This window comes from Scylla paramamosain, chromosome 14, assembly GCF_035594125.1.
Source record: "Scylla paramamosain isolate STU-SP2022 chromosome 14, ASM3559412v1, whole genome shotgun sequence".
NCBI classification, from domain to species: domain Eukaryota; kingdom Metazoa; phylum Arthropoda; class Malacostraca; order Decapoda; family Portunidae; genus Scylla; species Scylla paramamosain.
In genome coordinates this window covers 22154923-22179922 of record NC_087164.1, presented here as the reverse complement: position 1 = coordinate 22179922, position 25000 = coordinate 22154923, and the positions used below count along the sequence as shown (strand labels likewise).

Here is a 25000-nt window from a genome sequence, read left to right as displayed (position 1 = left end):
ACCGACACCAGTGGCACCAAAATCATGAATAGGCATTTATGTTGTGACTGGAGAACGTATGACTACATTGTATACACTCCCTTTGTTTCCACCTAACGTCTAACAACTATACTCCAAGGAAATAATTTACCTTAAACTCCTTATTTAACTGGGATTGGGCTAATATGTGTAAGGACATACAGTTTGAAAAGAGTAGACTTAATACTTTTCTTGTTACGAAAGACGTCTTATCCTCATCGCCTCTTATCCTCATCGGCTGTTCTTCACTCATGCTAGAACTATACAGAGCAACACGAAGCTTCCCTTTTGTCAAACTGATGTCACTCGTTCCCATGCCAACCCTTCCTTGCTTCAGGCCCTTAACCCCATCATCCTCGCCAGCGTCCTCTTTCCATCTGATGCTGCGGCTCCTCCTCCTCCACCTCCTCCTCCTCCTTGTTCTCTTCACCGCGCAGTGACCTAGAAAGACAATCTTGTTATGTTGTCATCCTCCTTTCCCTTCTTTACGGTAATCTAATCTCGAAATCGAAATCACATCTCAATATGACTTTTTTTTTTATTTCCTTTCCGCATTCAGCACGGCAGATAAGTAATTGGAGAGAAACTTTATGCACAGATGAACGGAACTACCACGCAATGCCCGCCTGTCCCTTTGTCATTTACACAAACACACCCCTAGATGAGGAGTGACACTTGTCTGACTGACCAGTAATCCTTTGCGAAGAATGACGCCTCTTTGCTTGACAGGTAAAGATAAAGGCTGGCCAGAAGGGAAGCCTTTCCGCATGTTGGCAGCTACTGCCTGTTGCTACTCTACAGGTGCTCTATACATCCCAAGCTGGTAAAATGGTCAACATAAGGATAGATTACCAAACAAGAGAAGTACATTTTTATGAATTCTTGCCGGAATGAGCACGTCACTTACAGCCAGATGCAGGAAAATATAAAGATTATTTGTATGGCTGAGCGAAGGGAAGAAGCACGAGATGATTCACAGACACATTGCCCCTAATTTGCCGTCTAGTTGATACACGTATGTATAACGTATGTATAACTTCCTTTGTACATCCACTCGAGCCTCCACACACACGTCGCCGCTGCCACCTAACAGTATACACACACACACACACACACACACACACACACACACACGTGATCGCCTTATCTCAGGCATTCTTTTTTATTGAGATGTCAGTCTGACTTCATTTTTCTTTTTCACCTCAGCTATTTTTCCCCATCAAAGTAGTTTACACGATTACTCATAATTATTCAGCTGCCTAAAAAAAAAATAAATAAATAAATAAACTCCAGTCATTATACTGGCTAGAAATTGTACAATCTATTTATAATTTTTTTTTTCAAGTAGATGCTTATTAAGATCCCTTACATTGCTCTTAGGATCACATTCTGAAACGCTTCTGGCCGCACCTCGACTACTTTCCAAAGGCTCTGGCTGAAGTAACATAGGTTTTTATTCATTTATTTATTTTATTTCTTTATATGGTTTTGATGACAGATTGACAAGATTTATACATTATTAACAGAAGTAGTCTTGAGAACCCGGCTAATTATCTCTGCGATCTTTGAAAATAGTCTGGGTGAGAGAGCAGAGCGTTTCTGAATACATGGGTTAGTGTCGTGAAATGTTGCATATCACAGTGAAAGGGCTAAGATCACCAATCACAGGACGGGCGCTGCGGTGTCTGTAGTGTTCATTGTATTCATACTAACTGCAATACGTGTAGTTTCGTGATTCAACCGCAGCGTCTTTTTTTTTTTTTTTTTTTTGTTATTGTTAATTATTTTTTTTTTTTTTTCTCATTCGGGAAGTTTATGATATTCGCTTCACATCTCAGGACTGTCTCCATCCTCCCCGCCACTTTATTTATTTATTTTTTTATTTATTTGCTTTTGTATATTCTCGAAAAGGTTCAAATCTATTCTATAATCGATCACCTCATCAGATAAAAGATGTTCTCTGTATCCAGACCACCGCTTTACGCTGACACGATGACTTTCCAGCTCCTTCTAGAGCTCGAGTATTGACAGCAGAAAGAAATGTGCTTTTTTCAAACTGGCTTACGTATTTGAAGTTATCATTATTACATTCTGGATAATTTAGCGTATGAACTAAAAACTAACAATAACTCTGTCCTGAGAGAGAGAGAGAGAGAGAGAGAGAGAGAGAGAGAGAGAGAGAGAGAGAGAGAGAGAGAGAGAGAGAGAGGATATGGATAGAGGAAGAACTAGTGATGGACCTGATGGCATTATGGATTGTGTGACGTCAACAGTCATACAGGATCATACAGGTATACAGAACATATGGACTCCTCCTCTCCACGTGTAGCCATCACATCTACTTTCGCACTCATCATATAGATCGTGGTCACACTGGCGCTAATCTATACGTTAACATCTCCAAGTTCAGCCTTGTGTTGCGTGACAGGGTGTCTTACCCCGCCCTGCGCCGCAGAGCTCGGCCGCCGAGGCTCATCCAATGCTCGCTCTGCCAGTCTCACCTGTGTCATAGTGGTGTGTGTGTCTCCAGCCCTCTCTCTTTCTCTCTCTCTCTCTCTCCCCCTCTCTCTCTCTCTCTCTCTCCGTCCTTCTCTCCCTCCCTCGCCCCGTGCACACTCGGAAATAAAGCAGGACGGAAGAGTGAAAACGTAAACACAAAGCAGCTTAAGAAGCCTATGCTGTCTGTGACCTTGGAAATATATCAGACTTTATATTTATCCTTTAACCGAAACAAAATTCATACAAAGGCTACGAAAAAGAGGTACGTGTGCAGTATATCATCAATTTCGTTTAGTTATTCATTAACTTTGAACACTTAAATTATATATATATATATATATATATATATATATATATATATATATATATATATATATATATATATATATATATTATAAGCACGATCATTCGGTCCCGGCTATGTTCCTCATCGCCTTTGGCTTTTGGTTGTAGAATATAGAAATCCTATATCTATTGAAAGTTTTCTGATCTGGAAAATCAATTTCACAATAAAAGAGCAGTTTTCTTCACATGAAAAATTTGAATTAATGACATAATACTACAAGAGGGATGAAAGTTGTACCATTCAGTCACACACACCCATAAAGGTAATCCAAACATTTCCCCGGAATTCTCCTACCTTGATCATGACATAGCAGGGAGTGGAAGCTCATTCCTTTTATGTGACGCCGGCAAGAGGTATGATTTTGATTATATAATGCAGATCTCTGCAGTGGAGGTATTCTATAGTCCATGCATTGCAAGTCTGTAAGTATTCTAAGTATTCTGCTCCAAAAGCATAACTTTGTGGTGAGCGAAACCGTACCAGTGTCTTTCGCTCCATTGTTATTCATTCTTAACTATAAATAGCATGCTCGGAAGTGTTTCATGGTAATAACTGCGTGCACCTCCAGCAGGCCTCAAAGAGAGGAAGGCTGCCGTCCAGCCCTCTCCTTGTGACAACGACGATCCTTAGTGCGCCGTGTGTATGTGTATGAGAGAGAGAGAGAGAGAGAGAGAGAGAGAGAGAGAGAGAGAGAGAGAGAGAGAGAGAGAGAGAGAGAGAGAAATAAAGGAGGGGGGCGTTGATGGGCAATAAGGCATAGTTTCAGGTTCACATCCGAAACTTGTAACCTTGTGTGAAGTAACAATAATGACGTCTGCTTGATACCCAACGTACCAGCTGACTCGTGCTGATGACAAGGCTTCACTTCGTCAAGGTTACTTTACCGAGCTTGGGAAGGAGAAATTTGTTGCTAAAAAAAAAAAAAAAAAGCTACGAAAGATCACAGATTATATCGAAGTGCAGGGTGGTTACCTGTCGAAATTCACATATGCAATGTGTCCGCAGGGGCTAGAGCGCTACACTACACCACAGTATAGACACCAGTACGATCACCAACACACAGCACACGCTCAAGCACTCACTGCCTATCGTCCTCGGCAGATTCAACGATGCCACAACACCACAACAGTAAAATATGCAAGTCGTTGCTGTGGAGATTCCAAACTCTTCAAAGTTGGTAGATGACCATAATTTTTATGTTCCTTATATATATATATATATATATATATATATATATATATATATATATATATATATATATATATATATATATATATATATATATATGAAATTTATTTATTTAAATAATTCAATATAGAGATTGACTGATAAATAGGTAGGTAGATACAGATAAATAGATAGATACATAGATAACACACTGCTTGCAAGCTCAGTTATGTACTCGTACATCATCCCCAACAGTTATTCCAGCTGAGGTTTACATAAAGCTCAAATCGCTAAAGATTTTTCACTGATGAGCTAGCAATTCCTGTCAACCTTGGATAAGGGGGAGCAAGTGTTACATCCCACGTCTGAGTTTAATATCTAGGCTGGAGCTCACCTCTCAATGAAAGGATAAAGCTGAACTTCACGAGATCAGCACGGGATCCACAAAGCGTGGTGAATTACACACACACACAAACACACATACACAGGACGCAACATTCCCTCCCCCTCCAGGAACTTTCCTCGAAGTGTGACCGCGGTGTCAAAGTTTTAACATTCACTTTTACCTATTCAAGTTCGTTACGTCAAGCCTCACCTGTAATATCTCCTCCACAATAATCGTTCCCTCTATCCATTTAAGTTACCTGTACTCGTAACTCTTTTCTCACATTTCACCTTTTAATACCATTCTCTTCACAAACTCATTTATTAACCACCTCGTGTCCTAACCACCCAAACATACCACGCTTTACCATTCAACCATTCCATAATCTTATTTCATCCATGTCAGAACTCACCTACCTACATTATCCTTATCCTTTCTATCTTTCCAACTCAGTGCACTGTTCTTGTGCAACACTTGGGACTTACAGACAGTCCATTTCCTATGGTTCGCAACACGGACAAAGTTGTGTTCAGCCCAAGTCTTGTGCACTTACACTGGTTGAACAAGATCCAGTTTTTCGCATTGGTTGTTCGTTTCAACGCCCAGTGAACTGTCTGAAAATCCGTATCAGCTTATAAACAAACACGAGGTGGACTCTTGACGCCAGGTTATGCGCTGGGCTCTTTATGGTTCAGTGCCCCTTACCAGACGAATTCCTTTTGAATTCTTTCCCTCCGCTCATCGATTGATTAATCACTGCATGCTTGCAAGAATCGCACCACTCTGGTTCGGTCCGCTGCTTGACATATTGTCGTCTGAACTTTTTTGTTCGTGTCTTTTACACTAAACAGAAGTCTACCGCGCTGTTGTTACTTAGTTTTATTCCTATTATTTTTTTTTTTTTAATACTATGTAAGATTTTTCACTGACGACTTTTACACCAGAACACTGTTACCTCTTGTCTTGGTACGGCATGCCGCCGCATCCGTCTGCCACCGAAGCAGCAGGTAACAGCGTAAACAAACAGATTACAGCCACCACATCTCCAACAGTTTCGTAACCCAGCAATCAGGTGTGCTTTAATTAATTAAGTTCTCAGTAGCATACTTCTTTCAACTCACTGGTTGTTTTTCGTGACCTAACTGATATCAATAACAATAAGTTGTGAATCAATCATCTGTATGTAACTAGAGTTCGTCAGTGAGCCTTGAGTTGTCAGTGAGCCACAAACAACACACATGACACTTGGCTAGACTTCAGCCAGTACGGAGGAAGAACATAACATGAACAGAGGATATCTTCCCCCCCCCCCCACACACACACAAATGATCCTCTTTAACAAATATCAGATAATATATAAACCAAATCTTAACATTTTGACTTGTTGAATGATAGATGCCACCGCTGAAACTATTTAATGCAATAGATATTTCATATATCATATGTAAATAATCTAGCTTCTGCATCATGTGTCATGAAGCATTTTTGTTATGCTAGCAAATATCAGAGCCACTACTTCATTGTTGCAATTCTAAAAGATTACACTTTAATTTCAGTTAATTTTGCAATAACTGAAAAACAAGGCACATGATATTGATAAACAAACCTAAATAAATTTCTAAATAATATAGGTATTTTGTTAATAATTATTAGAGCGCTCAATAGTTATTCTTTCTCAAGCACATGTTTGTGTTGCAGTGTGTTTTGGAAGGAGGAAGGGGTGGAGGGCACAGCAAGGCCATCATGCCTCCCCTCCTACAGCCCCGTCAGCTGCTGTGGTCCAGCATTAGTGCAACAAGTAGCATGGTGCTGACACAGGTTTTGACCATGCCTGATCATGCCAAGGTTAGTCAATGTGTGGTAAGGAATAGCATTTCAAAATCTGATGTGATATCAGCCAAAGGGAGACCAAGCAAAGTCCACTATTAGGTAAAGCAGCAAAGTTTTTAATGTGACAGTTTGAATAGTATATTAAAACTTTGACCAACATGTTCGTTCCACTTGGGCACGATTTTTTAGTCACTAGTAAGACAAACTAAAAGTAAACTTGCAGTATCATTTGGATGTGTGCAAAAGTATTTAAGCTAACTTAAAATTTGGATATTTTGGGTTGGGGAAACAGGCAATTTAGACTGATAAAACTGCATCTCATAATTTTAAACATTTTTATCAAGTGTTTGTGAATAATGCTAGCAAATAATCAAGTTGAAAGGAAATAGACTGTACGTGTTTAAGGAAAGGAATGGAGTGACTCAAGATATGACTACAGGCAGTATACAACAACAGTGCATTTCTTCAAGCTATGTTTATGTTTAATTAAGTGTAATTATTTTTTTAAATGAATAAAATCTTAAATCATACTTCTCAGGAAGGAACAGAAGTGCACCTTGATCAGGACAGGTAGAGTATATACTGCATTTTTTTTTTTTTCTGATTCAGGTGAGAAAAAACAATATTAATTGAAAGTGACGTACCCTGAAATATTTACTGAATGTTCCACATATACATACATTACATTATTCCATACTTTCATGATCTCCTTGACCAAGAAAATATTAGTCAGAGGAGAGAGCACCTTAAGAAATTGGTCAAATTGCCATTCAAGAATTCAGTCAGTTATACATACTTCTTTCTTTACTTAGGCCAAAGTGTGATATGATAAGCATCACAATAAGACAAGCCAGACTGTGTAGTAAATGAAATCAACATTTAGCATCATTAACTGTAGAATTAAGACTTTTTTCCACGTAACTTTTTCTTATATGCATACAGTATTATGGAGTAGTATGAGGACAGCCATGAACTTCAAACAGTGATGGAAAAGAAAACTTTGTTATTTTGATCTCTTACAAATAGGTTTCCTTTCAGTGTTGATCATTCATCCTATGACTTTTCATTACTGTGCTTGTGAAAATTCAGTAATAAGCTGGCGTTTTGAACATTTAGGACAGCAAAGCAGATGAGGAAACAGAAGAACCAGTAGAGTATGCTATAAAGAAGGCAGTTAGTATTGCACTGCAAATGAAGAAAAGGAGGCTCTCAAATGATAGACTGAAGGTGGCTTGAAGCATCAATATTGCAAGGATGATGGGTGCATTTAGATGCAGGTAGATAGCCAGACCATATAGCTACTCAGAAGAGCATCATAACTGAAGATAATTGTTAAGAGATTAGCAGAAAGACAAAGATACCTGGAAACAGTCTGTAAAAAGACATGAGAGGGATGAACGTAAGGGATGAGATCATGTATGACTGCAGAATGTAGGTGACATAACTCTGCAAGGGGAGCTAAGGACATTAACAAAATGATGATGAACATTTGTAAACAGTTTTCTTTTTCTCTACCAAACCAGGAAGCCAAGATTCGTCTGCTACTGCACCAAGTGCTGCCACCAATATTGCTGCAAAATGTGCTGAATTGTGTCTTACACCAGTTGGCTGTGCACCATCCACTGAGCACATCTCCCTCTATTATCTCTTGCCTTCTGCGGATACTTGCACACCCAAAGTGAGTTTGCATGTGTCTTTTTTCTATGTGGATATAATTTATCACATTTAACATACACATAAATAAATCCCTTGGCTGCATCTCACATTCCTTGAACCTCTGCTGGATATCTTTATTTTATCAGCATCATTTTCATCCTAAACATTTTAGTATATTGATCATATACATGTATGATCTTATGATTTTTATGGAATCATTGACAGCAATAGTTAGTAATCCTTACAGATGCCTAACTGACAGTGCTATGTCTAGTAAGACCATGTTTCTCTTCCTCCAACAGCATCACCAAATTGCAGCTGTCTGACCTGAGTTTTGCTGGTACAGTTGAGCTGGAGGCCTTGGACAAAGTTGAATCAACCTTAATTCAACTTCTCCCATCATTTGGCTGCCTCACCCACCTTGATTTATCTACTCATGGACAGAAGGTGACCCTGCCTTCATGCTCCTCAGGAGTACTGGAAGCAGTGGGACACTGCTGTCCAAAGTTATTACTGCTTAATCTTAACCACAATAACAGAGTAACCTCAGAAGGGTTGTTGCACCTTTATCCAGGTGAGCAACGACCAGGTTGTCTCAAGCTGGAGCAGATCTTCATTCAAGACTGTGGTGCTGAACCTGAGGATGTGGCTATGCTGTTGCATTTTTTCCCAGCATTGCGACTGGTTGGCTTTAGAGAGCTGGGAACATCCCTGCAGATACTACATTCTCAACCTCGCTGGTTTAGGGGAAAGCGGCGCCGCAGGCCTCACCATTACAGGTTGCAGTTAACACATGTGGACAACACCTTGTCACGGGTACAGCGCTGTGATGGGGAAATTGTGGATTTCCTGGTGGAATCCTGCCCAGATGTGGAGAACCTCAAGATTCGTGTTTGTGATGAAGATGTGGGACAACTAGACAGGCTAGGACAGTTGCAGCACCTGGAACTGAGGTTCTACACAGGCATCCACCATCCTATAGGCACCACTACTGTCAACTATTTGACAGGACCTGGTGGTGCTGGTCTGGTCTCCCTTACAATATTCTGCCACCGCCTTCATGCCTATCATGTGGCTACTATTGCCAAGAGCTGTCCCAACTTGATAAAGCTATATTTCTATGCCAACATGGCTGTAGCTGATGTCTCGCTCTCTTCTCACATCAATAACATGCAGAAATTAGAGGTAAGTGACTCACATCATGCAATTAGGCATGCAATTAGCAAGATCAGAAGAGCAGTTAGCATGAAAATGTGGCAGAAGACAGCTAGAGATGCAACATTGCAGCAATGAGAGAGAGGCCGAAGACAGTCAGTTAGAGGAGAGGAGTTGATGAGATGAAAAGCTTTTGATTCCACCCTTGAATGTGAAACTAGAAGATTGAGATTATAAAGATTAATCATTTGAGTAGAAGTGGCATAACTTTTTGTTGATTAGTTAAATGCCTAAGCCAATTTTAGTGATGTAAGTGTGCATTCTGCTTTTTGACTGCTAATTCATCCAAAGCATAAGGATCTCAAAAAGTGAGTGACTAGACTGGCATGAACTCTAACTTTTAAACATGTCCTAGCACACAGCTTTCACTCATGAATATTTTACAATCTACAAAATATGGCAAAAAAAAAGTATGTGGCCACCTGTGTAATATGTTGGTCCTCTCATTTCTAACAGTGGCTGACAGTGTGAATGATGAATGTATAAGTGTGTGGTGCTTTGTCTGTGCCATCCCATGTGAGATTGCTGGCCTGATACGTAGAAAGATCTTGTTTTTAGTGGAGTATAAGTTCAGAGGGATGAGTTCCTATCCCCACCTATGCTTCATTTAAATATATACAGCTCATAGAATACAAACATGGATCCTATATCCTTAAACTAAGAGGGATGATTTTAGATATATAGACATACTAGTGTATATAAGGACTAACTAACAAGGAACCATTCAACCCACAGGTGCTTAGTTTACGTCTAGGACATGATGAGCTGACCATGAGTCCCACTGCTTGTGATTTGCTCCTCTTCCTTGTGAAGGGTGTCCACCACCTCCAGGAGTTGTACCTGTTGGTACGATCCCTTGGGGTGACTCACAACTTCATTGCAGCACTGCTTGCCACAAACTCACTTCCTTCTCTTAAGGTGTGTGACTTTCCAGCTAGTTTTACTTATTTATTCTCTCTCTCTCTCTCTCTCTCTCTCTCTCTCTCTCTCTCTCTCTCTCTCTCTCTCTCTCTCTCTCTCTCTCTCTCCAAAATAGCTGCTCTATGTCATGTTATTTGGAGGTACTGTGTTGAAAAGATAAAGATAAGGTGCACAAGTCAAGTAGCACTTAGCCTCTGTTTTTCAACACTTCTCTGGTAACTATAGGACCCATAACCTAAAATCCTGGGCTATTTGTGCTTCTTACATTCTCTCTTAATTCTAGGTGCAGAATTTGCCTGTATAGTGCAGAAGCTTATTTCCAGTGTCATTAATGTCCACCCATGAGTCCGTTGTTTGATTTCAGTTGCATATACTGTAAGTAATGCAAATTATATTATCTACATATATGGTACCACTTGTGCAACCTATCCACACATGCAATTTCATTTTATGAAATTACACCAGTGCCATCTTTTTTTTAAGTTGCATATAAATGAAGATAATTTCTTCACATGCAAACATTATTAAACTTTTCAGCTTTTATATTCCATACTTCATCTCCTTCTCCTGAGCTTCACTCTTTTCAAACTATCAGAAATCAGAACCAAACCAGTTATTTGCAGCAGCTCTTAGAGCAATTTATTCGTAGTTTTTTTCCTGAGAGTATTTTCTATTATCTGAAGACCATCTCCATGCAGAAAAATTAAATAAGCAATGAACAATGGCAAAGTGGCACAAGAGATATTGAGAGTCCAGTGGGTCCTAGGAGACTGATGACACATATTTTGATACTGCACTTTCAAGAAAGCTCTTGGATCCACTAGCCTCAACATTTCAGATCTTGGATAAATCCATATGGACAAAATACATTATGAATATATGATCTGGCCAGCAGAATGGTAGTTAATTTGTGGTTGTTGGCTGGCAGACTAGTCTGTCCATTTACCTTCATATCAAATGGCTGCATGGCTGCACTACCACAAGGGCATTAAAATGAATGGCAAAGTGAGTAGCATCAAATTCTAATTTCCTTTTGTCTGCCACTACATAATTAACTTTAAAATGTACATTTCCATACAACCAAATTTTCTGGGGCTCAATATAAAGCAGTAATAATAAATCTGCCCTATAAGTGCAAAATATAATTACTTATTTTTCCCTCCACAGGTTTTCATTGCTGATGCACCAAGAAGGACTCTGGCAGCCCCTATGCTGGAACTCAATATTGAAACAGCATACCTGATCATCAACACATGTCCCAACTTGCAGATTCTTGGGAACCTCATCTGTTGGAACATTACTCCAGAAGAGGTGTGTGTGTGTGTGTGTGTGTGTGTGTGTGTGTGTGTGTGTGTGTGTGTGTGTGTGTGTGTGTGTGTGTGTGTGTGTGATTACCTAGTTGTGTCATGCAGGGAGCTATGCTCATACTGTCCCACCTCTGTATCTATTACTATCTAACATAGCCTTGAAATTATGAAATTTTTTGCTTGCACCACATCCTTATTTAGACAGTTCTATGTATCAACTACTTGTTGTGGAAAATTATTCTTTTTAATATCTCTTCTACAAATTTCCTTTTTCAGCTTCTTTCTGTGTCTCTTGTATCCCACGTCACACGTGTGTGTATTTACCTAGTTGTATTTACCTAGTTGTGAAATACAGGACAAGAGCCACACTAGGCTCATGCTGTCCCATCTCCATATCAACTTTTATCTAGATTTTCTTTAAATTTATGAATTGTCTTTGCACACAGTCTCATCCTTAAGTTCGTTCCACACTGTTATACTTCTGTGTGAGAAGCTATGTTTCTTGATGTCTCTTCTGCAAACACTCCTTTTCATTCTCCTTCCATGTCCTCTTGTGTCTATCGTATCTGGTATCAAGAGGTCTCCTCTGTCCAACTTTTCCATTCTTTCCAGTATTCTATATATTGCTATTAAATCACCTCTTTCCCTCCTTTTTTTCTAGTGTAGTCAGGCACAATCTCTTCAACCTTTCCTCATAACTATACTCTCTTAAGCTTGCAGGGATTTTAGTTGCAGCTCTCTGGATTCTTTCTAACTTTCTTGTATCCTTTTCAAACTTGGCGACCACACTCATGCTGCGTATTCCAATCTGGGACATATCATTGTTGTTATCAGTTTTTTTTTTTATCATATCTTCATCATAGGAGAATGCTATCTTGATGTTTCTCAGCAGATTATATGTTTCTCCAAATGATAAATTATCAGTAATAATTACTCCTAGGTCTTTTCTTATAGAGATCTTATAGAGATTTCCTCATTCCCTAAGTAATAGTTGCCAACTGGTCTTTTCACACTTTTTCCAAACCTCATCACACTACATTTTTTAGCATTAAACTCCATATTCCACCTCAATGACCATTCATTAATCTTAATTAAGTCCTGATTTAAAGCATTGCAATCTTCTTCATTTTTTACTTTCCTCATAATCTTAGCATCATCAGTGAAAAGGTTCATGTAACTTTCTACACCTTCTGTCATATCATTTATATAAACTGTGAACATAATAGGTGCAAGTACCGAACCTTGTGGGACTCCACTTATTACTGTTCTCCAGTTTGACCTGCTGCCTTTAATTACTGTCCTCATTTCTCTGTTTGTCAAAAAGTTAGTCATTCACTTTAACAGTGATACACCAAGTCCTCTATTTTTTTCCAATTTCCATATTAGTCTTCTGTGTGGAACTTTATCGAATGCTTTTCTCAGATCTAAGTATATGCAGTCGGCCCATCCATCTCTCTCTTGCACTATATCTATTACTCTTGAGTAGAAACTTATCAAATTCGTAACACGAGATCGTCCTTCTCTGAAACCAAACTGTTTCTCTGTTATCACCTTGTAGTCTTCTAGGTATTTCACTCATCTGTTCTTGATAATCTTTTCACAAATCTTCACCACCACACTTGTGAGCAATACAGGTCTATAATTTAATGGATCTTCTTTACTTCTTTACATTTTTTCCTTATCCACAGTGTCTCTCGCCAGGTTTTATAACTTGAACAACTTTTTCTGTTACCTTGGTGTTGTTTGCCTTTGTTTGTTCCTTCACAATTTTCATAAAATCGATCTTTTCTTCCTCTTGTTCTTTCTTCCAATTTTCCTATTTTACATTTAATTCTTCCACTTTGCCTTCATGTTCCATTGCTTTCTTTTCATATAACATTAGTTTTTTTATGTAGATTGTCCTATGCACCTTTCTACACCCCCTTCTCGGTGATCAAAGTTTCAACCATCTTCTCCATCTTGTCAAATCTATCCTTCATTTCCTTCATTTCAGTTTCCAGTGTGATAATTATTTTTCTCATCATTGCTTCCCCGAACCCAAATCCCGAGGAGTCTCTTTGTCTCGCCTTCGGGACAGTCCCCGTTGGTGTAAACAACATAGTGGGGACCGAAGTAACCCCTCTCTTCACCCCTCATTATAACAGTTTAATTGCTTTCTACAAAACACTTTTGGAGATGGGGACAGCAATGAGTAGAACCAGTGTGAACTCTCACCTCTGTATTTCCACTAGGACAGCTCTCAGCGACATAGATGGCAGGATTTTTAGGAGCGCCTGTTCGCGTTGACTTCTCTGTCCGCCATGACAGATGTGTGTGTGTGTGTTACCTAGTTGTATTTACCTAGTTGCGTTGTGCAGGGCACAAGCCAAAGGTCATTTTGTCCTGTCTCCATAACCATATTTATCCAGTTTCTCTTTAAACATGTGTACACTGTTTGCCGCCACCACCTCTTCCTTCAAATCATTCCAGATTTCAATAGTTCTATACAGGGAGTTGTATTTCTTGATATCACTTGAATATCCACTCTTCTTTATTTTCTTCCCATGTCCCCTCATCTGTTTCTCCCCCTCCTCCATCTGTGGTACAAAGTTATATCTGTATATTCTTTCTACACTGTTTACTAATTTGTACATTGTTATCAGATCTCCTCTTTCTCTTCTCTCTTGTTTGTAGTGTTCATAATCCAATCTCTTCAAGTCTTTCTTCATAGCTTAAGTCTTTCACTTCTGGTACCATCTTTGTCACTATCCTCTGTATTCTTTCCAGTTTCTGTGTATCTTTTTCTATGTGGAGCCCAAACTACTGTTGTGTATTCCAATTTAGGTAGTATCATGCTTTTTATAATTTTCTTCATCATTTCTTTATCTAAATAGTTAAACACCATCCTAATGTTTATTAACAAGCTGTATGTGGAGCCGAATATCCCATTTATGTGCCTTTCAGGTGATAGTGTGTCCTGAATCATTATTCCCAAATCTTTTACTTCATTACTTTTCATTATTTCTCCTCCCATTTTGTACTTCCTTAAAGGTCTCTTTTTTTTACTTTTTCTCTTTCCAACACATAGCATTTTCTGGCATTGAAGTCTAGTTTCCACATATAGCATTTTCTGGCATTAAAGTCTAGTTTCCATCTTTGGCTCTATGTATGTATCTTGTCAATATCTTTTTGTAACTCCTTGCAGTCATTTTCATCCTTTATTATTTTCATTATTTTTGCATCATCAGCAAACAGGTTTATATAACTGTTTAGATCTTCTGTCATATCATTTACATATATCTGAAGCATAATAGTCACCAACACAGATCCTTTTGGTACCGCACTTGTCACTTCACGCCAACTTGAATTAATGTCTCTGATTACTGTTCTCATTTTCCTCCCTTGTAAATAATCCTCCATCCATCCACATAAGGCTTTTGTGAGGAACTTTATCAAATGTTTTTTTTTGTTTTTGTTTTTTTTTGAGATCCAGGTATTCCACACCAACCCTTCCGTCCCTCTCTTACACTCCATCTATTACTCTCCTATAAAAGCTCAGTAGATTTATGACACAGGATCTCTCTTTCCTGAGTCCAAATTGCTTTTTATCTTCTAAATATTGCACCCAACTATCTTTAATTACTATTTCACAAAGCTTCCTTACAATACTTGTTAGTGACACTGGTCTGTAATTTAATAGTTCCATTTGTATACTGGGACTATGTTAACTGTTTTCCATTCCCTTGGTGATTATCCTTCTCTCACTGAGTTGTTAATTATATCCCTTATGGGTTCCTCCATTTGTTCACTGCATTCTTTTAATATCCATCCATTTACTTTTAACATCCAGCTCTTCCAGCAGTTTCTTGATTTCTTGTCTCTTTATTTGTATCTCCTGTATTCTTCCCTCATTCTGTGATGCCACTTTCAGTGCCATAAAATTTGCTTCCTTTGTAAACACAGATTGAAAACTCTCACTCATTAGTTCACTCATTTCCTCAGTAGTTTCATAAATTCTTCTTTCTCTTTTTAACTTGTTTATGTCATCCCAATGTTTAATTTTTCCATTTATATATCTGTAGAAGTGTTTGGTCTCTTCCTTGTATTTTCTATGTCACTTTCAAATTTTTTCTTCTCTTATTATACCATATTCATTCCTTGCCTTTCTGTATTCCTACCTAGTATTTCTGTTCAGATACCTCATCATTTTCCTCCATGCCCTGTCTTTTTTTTCCTTTTTGCTTCTACACACCTGGCACTATACCATTCATGCTTCCCAATTTTCACTTTATAACTTGGTACAAACTGTTTCATCCACTCTCTATACTTGCTAAAAAATAACTTATATTTTTTTTTATACTATTTAACTTCAAATACCTCTTTCCAGTTAATTTTTCCACAAAATTTATCAAGCTCTGCAAAGTTTGCCTTAGCATAGTTCTGTCTCCCATTTCTAAATTGTTCATTCCTGTGCAAAACTGTTTCCTCATGTAGTACTATTTCTAATATCACATGATCACTTCTTCCCAGTGGACTCAGACAATGTATATTTCATCTACTTTCTGGGGTTTTCATAAAACTAAGTATAACATTACCATGTGAAATTTTTAGTGTTTACAAGTATAAATACTAATGAGGAATTATGTAGGTTTTCATAATGAAGTATATTCACTCTGACTTATAATTTACAGTTCTCTCTCACCTTTATCATTTGCCTCTATTGATGTATAGAGAGATATAGAAATAAACACTAACTATGAATATAAATACCATTAAAAACATTTTATGAAAAGAAAGCATCTATTTCACATTGCTTATGTCCACAGGTTGCTGAGCTGCAGGCAATGAAGCGACTGTGCAACTTTGACCTCACCATCCTTTACAAACACTCAAACAAGATCAATGACAAGTTTGCTAACTAGTCGACCAACCAGCCCACCAGTCAGGCAGAGTTGATCTTAACCAGTCCTGTATTAATCCATGGCAGGACCCAAGGCTTCTAGCTCCTTAGGGCTCCCTCAGCATCACCCGCTTCAACTGCCCCACTGAAGCACATCACATGCTTTTCTTGAGCCATCCCTGACTGTGGATCAAAACTTCACATAAATTGATTGAACCTTGAATTTTTTTTATATATGTTTATAGTTTAATGCACCCTTATTGTCTCTTGAATCAAAGAGGATTCCTATAAATTAATATCAGTGACACACAAAGTGCAATTGCCATCCATATCCATAGTGTTAACATTTAACACACTCACACCAAAAAAAAGTTGCATGGGCCCCTGGTTTTGGTGGGCCCCAGGCCTCAGCCTAGTCAGCCTTATGGATAATGCAGCACTGTTCCTCACATCAGACTAGTAAGAAAACTACAATCTCAGAATAGCTGCAAGCTGTTGAATGAAAGGGTTATTAATCATACCTGAAACAAAATGGTACAAAAAACAAGCCATGCAAACTATATATGCCAGAGAAGTAATTATTTATATAAAAACACACATCAGTACTTAGCATTTTAAAATAACTTGCAGCAAATTTAACAAAAGGTAGTTACAAGCAGTTGTGACAGGTGATGGTGATACAAGTAATTTTACAAACTACACTTGCAAACAATTAGGCAAGTGATAAGGATATGAAAACTTAAAAAAGATATTGATCATTTAGCGAGGATTGATTAAGTAGAGGTAGGTACCCTTGATAAAGTTAAAGGAAATTATAAATATTACTAAAATCATTCTATAGACCCTACTCCCTTTGTGGATGGTGCTATCTTTGGCAACTTACAGAATGGTTTAGAAAATATGACATCTATATCTGGTGGAAGTTTAGTCATCCAGAACCCATGGGCAACCAACCACATGCTCTGGTTATTTAAAATTTTCAGAGTTCAAGTCTCAAGATGCATTGTTTCATTCTGTCATCATCTACCAGGCATCATGGTTGGCTGTTTGTTTTATTATACACAGTAAATAGTGATAATGAGGTGTGATTGTGAGACTGTAACTATGTAAGGTTGAAGCCATCCTGTTCAAACTACACCTTTTAAGTGCTGCATTTTTCTGTACACATCCTGTTCAAACTACATCTTTTAGTGCCGCATTTTTTTGTACAATGTCATTAAGAATTAGCAATGTCTTGTAGGGAATCACCACCTTGTCTCATTAACAGAGCTATAAGATGAAGTTAAGCAAGGTCAACAAAGACTTATAACCATTGTCTAGAGAGCTGTAAGGTCTTTAACCATCATGTCAACAGAGAGTATGTTATAATAAAATATACTTTCTCACATTATTTTTGTACAAAGCTGTATTTACCATGAAGTATTGTGATAATAAATATTAGTGTCTGGGATTATGTACTTTTGATTACTGGTCATAGCAGTCAACAACAGATACACTCAAAAACCACATCAATCCTCACTAAAACTACCAGAATACCAATAAAATTGAACTCTTACTTAGACAGAGGAGAAACTGTTAACAGCACAAGTACATGCCAAGTCTGTTCTCCAACTAGCCAAAAACTCCTTCATTAACAGAAAATGTCAAAAACCTTTCAAGATCTAACTCCCCTCGTGATTTCTGGCATCTAGCCAAAAATATCTCCAATAACTTTGCTTCTTCTTCTTTCCCTCCTCTACTTCAACCAGATGGCACCACTGCTATCACATCTATTTCTAAAGCTGAACTCTTTGCTCAAACCTTTGCTAAAAACTCTATCTTGGACGATTCTGGGCTTGTTCCTCCCTCTCCTCCACCCTCTGACTACTTCATGCCACCTATTAAAATTCTTCGCAATGATGTTTTCCATGCCCTCGCTGGCCTAAACCCTCGGAAGGCTTATGGACCTGATAGGGTCCCTCCTATTGTTCTCCGAAACTGTGCCTCCATGCTTGCACCTTGCCTAGTCAAACTCTTTCAGCTCTGTCTGTCAACATCTACCTTTCCTTCTTGCTGGAAGTTTGCCTACATTCAACCTGTTCCTGAAAAGGGTGACCACTAATCCCTCAAACTACCGTCCTATTGCTTTAATTTCCTGCCTATCTAAAGTTTTTGAATCTATCCTCAACAGGAAGATTCTTAAACATCTATCACTTCACAACCTTCTATCTGATCGCCAGTCAAGGCCGCTCTACTGGTGATCTTCTGGCTTTCCTTACCGAGTCTTGGTCATCCTCTTTTAGAGATTTTGGTGAAACTTTTGCTGTTGCCTTGGACATATCAAAAGCCTTTGATAGGGTCTGCTGGCACAAAGCTTTGATTTCCAAACTACCCTCCTACGGTTTCTATCCTTCTCTCTGTAACTTCATCTCAAGTTTCCTTTCTGACCGTTCTATTGCTGCTGTGGTAGATGGTCACTGTTCTTCTCCTAAATCTATTAGCAGTGGTGTTCCTCAGGGTTCTGTCCTGTCACCTACTCTCTTCTTATTCATTAATGATCTTCTAAACCAAACTTCTTGTCCGATCCACTCCTACGCTGATGATACCACCCTGCACTTTTCCACGTCTTTTCATAGACGTCCAACCCTTCAGGAGGTAAACATATCACGCAGGGAAGCCACAGAACGCCTGGCTTCTGATCTTTCTAAAATTTCTGATTGGGGCAGAGCAAACTTGATATTGTTCAATGCCTCAAAAACTCAATTCCTCCATCTATCAACTCGACACAACCTTCCAGACAACTATCCCCTTTTCTTCAATGACACTCAACTGTCCCCCTCTTCTACACTGAACATCCTCGGTCTGTCCTTTACTTATAATCTGAACTGGAAACTTCACATCTCATCTCTAGCTAAAACAGCTTCTATGAAGTTAGGTGTTCTGAGACGTCTCTGCCAGTTTTTCTCACCCCCCCAGCTGCTAACTCTGTACAAGGGCCTTATCCATCCATGTATGGAGTATGCTTCACATGTCTGGGGGGGATTCCACTCATACTGCTCTTCTAGACAGGGTGGAATCAAAAGCTTTTCGTCTCATCAACTCCTCTCCTCTAACTGACTGTCTTCAGCCTCTCTCTCACCTCCGCAATGTTGCATATCTAGCTGTCTTCTACCGCTATTTTCATGCTAACTGCTCTTTTGATCTTGCTAACTGCATGCCTCCCCTCCTTCCGCGGCCTCGCTGCACAAGACTTTCTTCTTTCTCTCACCCCTATTCTATCCACCTCTCTAATGCAAGAGTTAACCAGTATTCTCAATCATTCATCCCTTTCTCTGGTAAACTCTGGAACTCCCAGCCTGCTTCTGTATTTCCACCTTCCTTTGACTTGAATTCCTTCAAGAGGGAGGTTTTAAGACACTTATCCACCAATTTTTTACCACTGCTTTGATCCTTTTATGGGACTGGCATTTCAGTGGGCATTTTTTTTATAAGATTTTTGTTGCCCTTGGCCAGTGTCCTTCCTACATAAAAAAAAATAAAAATACCATAACAAAGGTTGCCATAACAACCAGCAGGTCACCACAGACACACAGTATGTTCAAACAAATCACAGCTAATATGGAGAGACAGTTTAAGTCATACTGTAATGCATGGGACTCAAACTCCTAATGGGGAGATGAGTTGCAGCAAACTGCATAAAAGTCCATAATGCTAGTAAAGGACTGTCCACACCAGGAAACAATGTTTGGAAACAAAGTTTGTAAACAGTTTGGAAACATTGTTTACAAACTGCTTGGAAACAATCTTTCATGTGTATTTGTTTCCCATCCAGAATGGGAAACAGTGTGTATTTACCTAGCTTAGTTTACCTAGTTATGGTTTACAGGAGGGGAGTAATCTCATGGTATCCTATCTCTATATCTATCTAGTTTTGGTCTTAAAAGCATAGACAGTTTTGGCATTCACAATGTCTTCACTGAGTTCATTCCATTTGTTCACACTTCTGTGAAGAAAACTATACTTCATGTCTCTACAGTTAACTTTCTTCAATATTTTACTGTGTCCCCTTGTACTCTGTGTCTAAATTTATAAAACATTCTTTGTCCACATTTTTCATACCATTTATCATTCTATAGATGTTTATTAAATCTGCTCTCTCTCTCTCTCTCCTATTTTCAAGTGTAGGAATTTCCAACATTCTTAATCTCTCTTCATAGGTCGACTTACTCAACTCTTGGAACCACCTTAGTGACTGCTCTTTGTACTCTTTCTAATCTTATAATATTCCTCTTTATATGAGAAGACCACACCACTGCCACATATTCCAATCTTTGTCTAATCATGGAAATCAGTTTTTTTATCATTCCTTCATCTAAATATGAGAATGCCATTCTTACACTTTTTAACAAATTCATCATCTCTCCAGCAATTTTATCACTGTGTCTTTCACATAGTTTTCCTACAACACTAGTCAATGACACTGGTCTATAATTTAGTGGGTTTTCCTTATTTCCTCCTTTGAATATAGTGTAATATTTGCTCTCTTCCAATCTTTTGGTACTCTTCCCTGTGACAATGATGTCACTACCAGACTGAATTTTATCAGCCAGTTGGTCTCTGCATTCATCTACATCAAGGTCTTCCATCATCTTAAGTATTTCATCATAATTGACAGGGGCTGTACTTAGTATATTCCTCACTAAATTATTCCTCCCAGCATCAAACTCCCCTTCCACAGTAAATACCAATCTGAAACTTTTGTTCATAACCTCCGCCATGTCCTGTGCATCCTCATAGACTTTTCCTTCAACTTTCATTCTTGATACATCTCTCTTCTTCATCTTCCCATTAATGTCTATAGAATAGTTTGGTGTGTGTGTGTGTGTGTGTGTGTGTGTGTGTGTGTGGCAAATGTGACGATGAGCAGTAGTGTTGCCAAATTGTCAGTAATTTATGGATATGAAATTTTGATCTTTTATCAGGATTAAAAAAAAATGTTTTTGTAAAATCTTATGAAAGTTTACCCTGTGGGAGCCACATCCATAAAAAATATTTCAAATGGCAGTCGCGGACATCCAAAGAAAATTGGTAAAACCTCTTCCATTTACTCTCAATCCACCAGAAGCAAATTACCATAAAAGACTCCTATTCCAAAAATTTCCTCACCCATCTCATTTTCTTTTTCTTACTCTTCCATGAATTTATCAAGTGCCAAGCAAAATAAAGAGGCTGCTGCAGCAACCTCTACACTCATCGCAAGCAGGATGACAACTGAGGTCTGAACAGGAAATATTGTTTGAAAACAGTTTCCAAACAGTTTGCAAACTGTTTGCAAACATTTTTCAAAACAATGTTTCCTGGTATGAACAGGCCTTAACAGAAACACGGGGGCAAAGGAGTATGCCACCGCTATCCCTGCCACCCACAGTGATCCCAGTTTATATTCACGCTCAAGTTGCATATCAGCACCACACATGCATGTCACCTGTCATAATCTGCCCACTCACTCAGGCTGTACCTGCCACACCCCACACAACCTGTCTTACTCTAGCGTAGACACTACCCTGCAACCTCACCATCTGCACTCCATACCCGAAAGCACTGCACCGTCTGCTCGGCCCATGCCACCCACACCTTGCAGCCTTCACCACTCTCTCAGCTTCTTTGTCTCACGCACACTCACATCACAACCCACACTGAACCTTACTCACCTGAATGACGAGCAGACCTTGATAAGAAACAAACCAGCGAACTCTCTAGCAGCGAACTCTAGAAAAGAATAATCACAAATCGCGGATAAGGATCTACCATCGACATCCAACCAATCCGCGGTATGTTCGTTCAGTGTTTCGTCACACCGCGCTGAACCCTCCGAACCATTGCTGCTGTTACCTTGGCTGTTCTGCTGTATCCTCATAAACTTCATCAAAGCGCAAGATTTAAAAATTGGTTGATATTAAAATGCGGAATCATATTGCAGTCATATATTCAGTGTAAGCGGGAGAATGACAAAAACTTTAAAAGTTAAGACAGGAACAAAATATTTTACACATTCATGGCTTCACTTTCCGGTACAGATAAATCTGATACCATATTAAAACCTTCGCATTCCCATGAATTTTGAGATTGTATTCGAGTGTATTTTACGGAACTCCTTCGACACGCTCATTCGTGTTGCGAAGCCGTGTGTAGTCAGGCCTACTACATAATTAAAGTGGTGCACCTGAAGATGGAGGTGCCAGTCTTGATTCCATCACGGGCCGCCCTACAAGATTGCCTGAAGCTTCAGTAATATCAACGTTGATTGATATGATGGAGGTGCTGCACAGAGACCACAAAGATGATGCAGCAAACTAAAGCCGAGGACAGACTCTACTAGATATATTCTTCACTGAAAGGCTGCGATTTTCACCTTAATAGTGAAGAACTCTAAAATTGGTTGCACCTTAACCCTTTTACTGCAAAATGGTATGTCTTCTTTAATCACTATTCATTCTGAGACATCTTTTCTTGTTCTACAGCCACCTGCAAACACTGTATTAACTAGAAATTGCAAAATCTATTACTTTTATGCCTTTTCTTTCTTGTCTTGATTTGAGTTTTCTGAATTAGTGCATACCGCAGTGAAAGGGTTAAATCAATATGTATTAAGGTCTCCACTTGCGACATCCATGATTTTGAAGTGTTATGCCATGGATAAATTGTGCATTATAGTCGTTATTATCATGACCCCTTCCTCCCCTCCACACATGGATGGCGTGGTTAAAAAATGGGTGGAAAGGCACACTTGGTTTGGTAAAAAACAACTCATGTACTCTGTTAAACAATATATTGAAGGAACGTTTATGAAGACGGCACCAGAACATTTCATCCCGTTGCTTGTGTTCGGCCTCTGTGTCTTGATATGAAGGAAGAGCCTCACTTACACACACACACACACACACACACACACACACACACACACACACACACACTGAAGAAAAAAAATCTTTAATATGCAAACAGCACCTCCTTAAAAAATGTACATATATAGAGTATACATAAAAATATGTTGAATAACGTTAGCAAAATCTTAACATATCGAGCATGATTGTGCGAGGCCATCTACTCAGGGCCCTGACCGTCTCTGTTCCATCTCTCCCTCGTGGACAGAGGAAACCTGCTGCTTGAGATCTGAGTTCAAAACTTCCAGCCGTAAGTGATCAATTCAAGGTCAAGATTTTGCTTGCGGAGTGTCACCTTGAGGGATTCCAACTCGGCCAGACGTTCCTTGGGAAGCATCTTGAGGGCGAGGCGACGCAGATGCGGGCACGCCGTCAGCAGGTCCATGATGGCGCCATCCGTGATCTGACGCGCTCCCGACAGACGCACGTCCTCTGCCTGGGCCATGGCAGAAGGGAGCAGGAAGAGGGATATAATTCATTAAGTTGATACCGAAGGGATTTCATAACGAATGCACCAAATAACTTTTTCTCTGGGAATAAAATACCAAAGCCTATGTATAAATCAAACTCTCTCTCTCTCTCTCTCTCTCTCTCTCTCTCTCTCTCTCTCTCTAAATGTTCCTATAAAATGCTGGCGTTTAGACAGTATGTATGTATGTATTATGTTACGTCGATAAAATAAAAATATTCTCCAGATGTTAAACTGTTCTTTGTCACTATTTTTTTTAATTTTTTTTTTATTATTCAAGCGTGTTTAGGAAAATTTCAGCCGCTCGTAGGAGTCTCTCCTTCATGATCCAACGGCCATATATTTACTTATCTATTTAATCTTTTACTTATCCAGTTTATTCTTTTAGGGATTTATTAAAATAGGCGTTTAGCTCTCTACTCTACCCGTGTGTGTGTGTGTGTGTGTGTGTGTGTGTGTGTATATATATCAGAGTACTTCCAAGTCTCCCTTCTAAAGCACTGTACTTTGAGGTTTTGAGGTCATAATTCCACATGAAAGGAAATTTTTTTACCTGGGTAAGAGCACCTGCCGCGATGGCTCGAGTGAGATGCTCGTCAGTTAGAAGTCTACAGGAGCCAAGGTCAATGCTGGAGGCCGCGGACACCCATACCAGTGCCCACTCCACCACCTCTGCGTCCAAATCAGGATTCGTGATGGGCAGAGTGACCAAACGTAAGCTTTCTATCTTGGAGACGGGCGGGGGCGGAGGAGGGTAGGGGAGCGTGGGCGTCACTCCATCCAGGAATAGATGAGTTAGGGAAGGGAAGGTGTCTGCAAGGCGAGCCAGGTGGACGGGGCGTGGCTCCAGGAAAGACAGATGAAGGTGTGTGAGGTATGGCGCGGGGGAGGCAGGCAACCAATTCTCCTGATGTGGGAGAAACTGCATCAGAGTGAGGGAGGTTAGGGAAGGTACTTGAATCAGCACCTCCTCGACATTTGGGGCATCAGAGGGACGCCGTGCCACCAGGGAGCTCAGGTGTGGGCAAAGGGTGGCGACTGGAGCCAACGGTGGCAGTGAAGATTCGGCGAGGATGAGTTGTGTGAGGCTTAAGGGAGCCTCCCGTCCAGCCCTTACTGACAAGTCCAGAGCCTCACCAGACCAGCGACACGTAAGCGATGTAAGAGCAGGACAGGTAGCCAGCAACAGGACACACCCTAGAGTAGTGACTCCCGTGCCCCAAAGGTTGACAGTATGAAGGGTGGAGGCGGGATGCTCGCCCGTACCCTTGACCACACCAAGAACCACCTCTCGCACTGGTCGGGCATCATCCGTCAGGCCTAGCAAGGCCCGCACGCCCTTATCAGTGACGGCTGAGCAGTAGGACACATCCAGGGTGCCGAGC

At 39.6% G+C, this 25000-nt stretch overlaps 2 protein-coding genes across 3 annotated transcripts in view; one reads left to right on the top strand and one right to left on the bottom strand.

Annotated features, from left to right (window-relative positions):
* The window catches only part of LOC135107030 (uncharacterized), a 22396-nt gene extending 4726 nt beyond the window's left edge, over positions 1 to 17670 (top strand). The window contains exons 3-8 of the mRNA XM_064016599.1: positions 6114 to 6260; positions 7769 to 7923; positions 8204 to 9086; positions 9852 to 10034; positions 11205 to 11348; positions 16150 to 17670. Coding sequence (XP_063872669.1) covers positions 6114 to 6260; positions 7769 to 7923; positions 8204 to 9086; positions 9852 to 10034; positions 11205 to 11348; positions 16150 to 16245 — 1608 coding nt within the window. The 3' untranslated portion in view covers positions 16246 to 17670. The remainder of the gene's footprint in view (positions 1 to 6113; positions 6261 to 7768; positions 7924 to 8203; positions 9087 to 9851; positions 10035 to 11204; positions 11349 to 16149) is intronic.
* Positions 17671 to 23016: 5346 nt separating this feature from the next.
* LOC135107031 (uncharacterized) overlaps positions 23017 to 25000 on the bottom strand; it is a 75514-nt gene continuing 73530 nt past the window's right edge. For both annotated transcript variants that reach the window (XM_064016601.1, XM_064016600.1), the window contains 2 exons: positions 24169 to 25000; positions 23017 to 23582 (listed from right to left, as the gene is read on the bottom strand). The exon at positions 24169 to 25000 is cut by the window's right edge and continues 444 nt beyond it. In XM_064016601.1, coding sequence (XP_063872671.1) covers positions 23382 to 23582; positions 24169 to 25000 — 1033 coding nt within the window. In that variant the 3' untranslated portion in view covers positions 23017 to 23381. The remainder of the gene's footprint in view (positions 23583 to 24168) is intronic.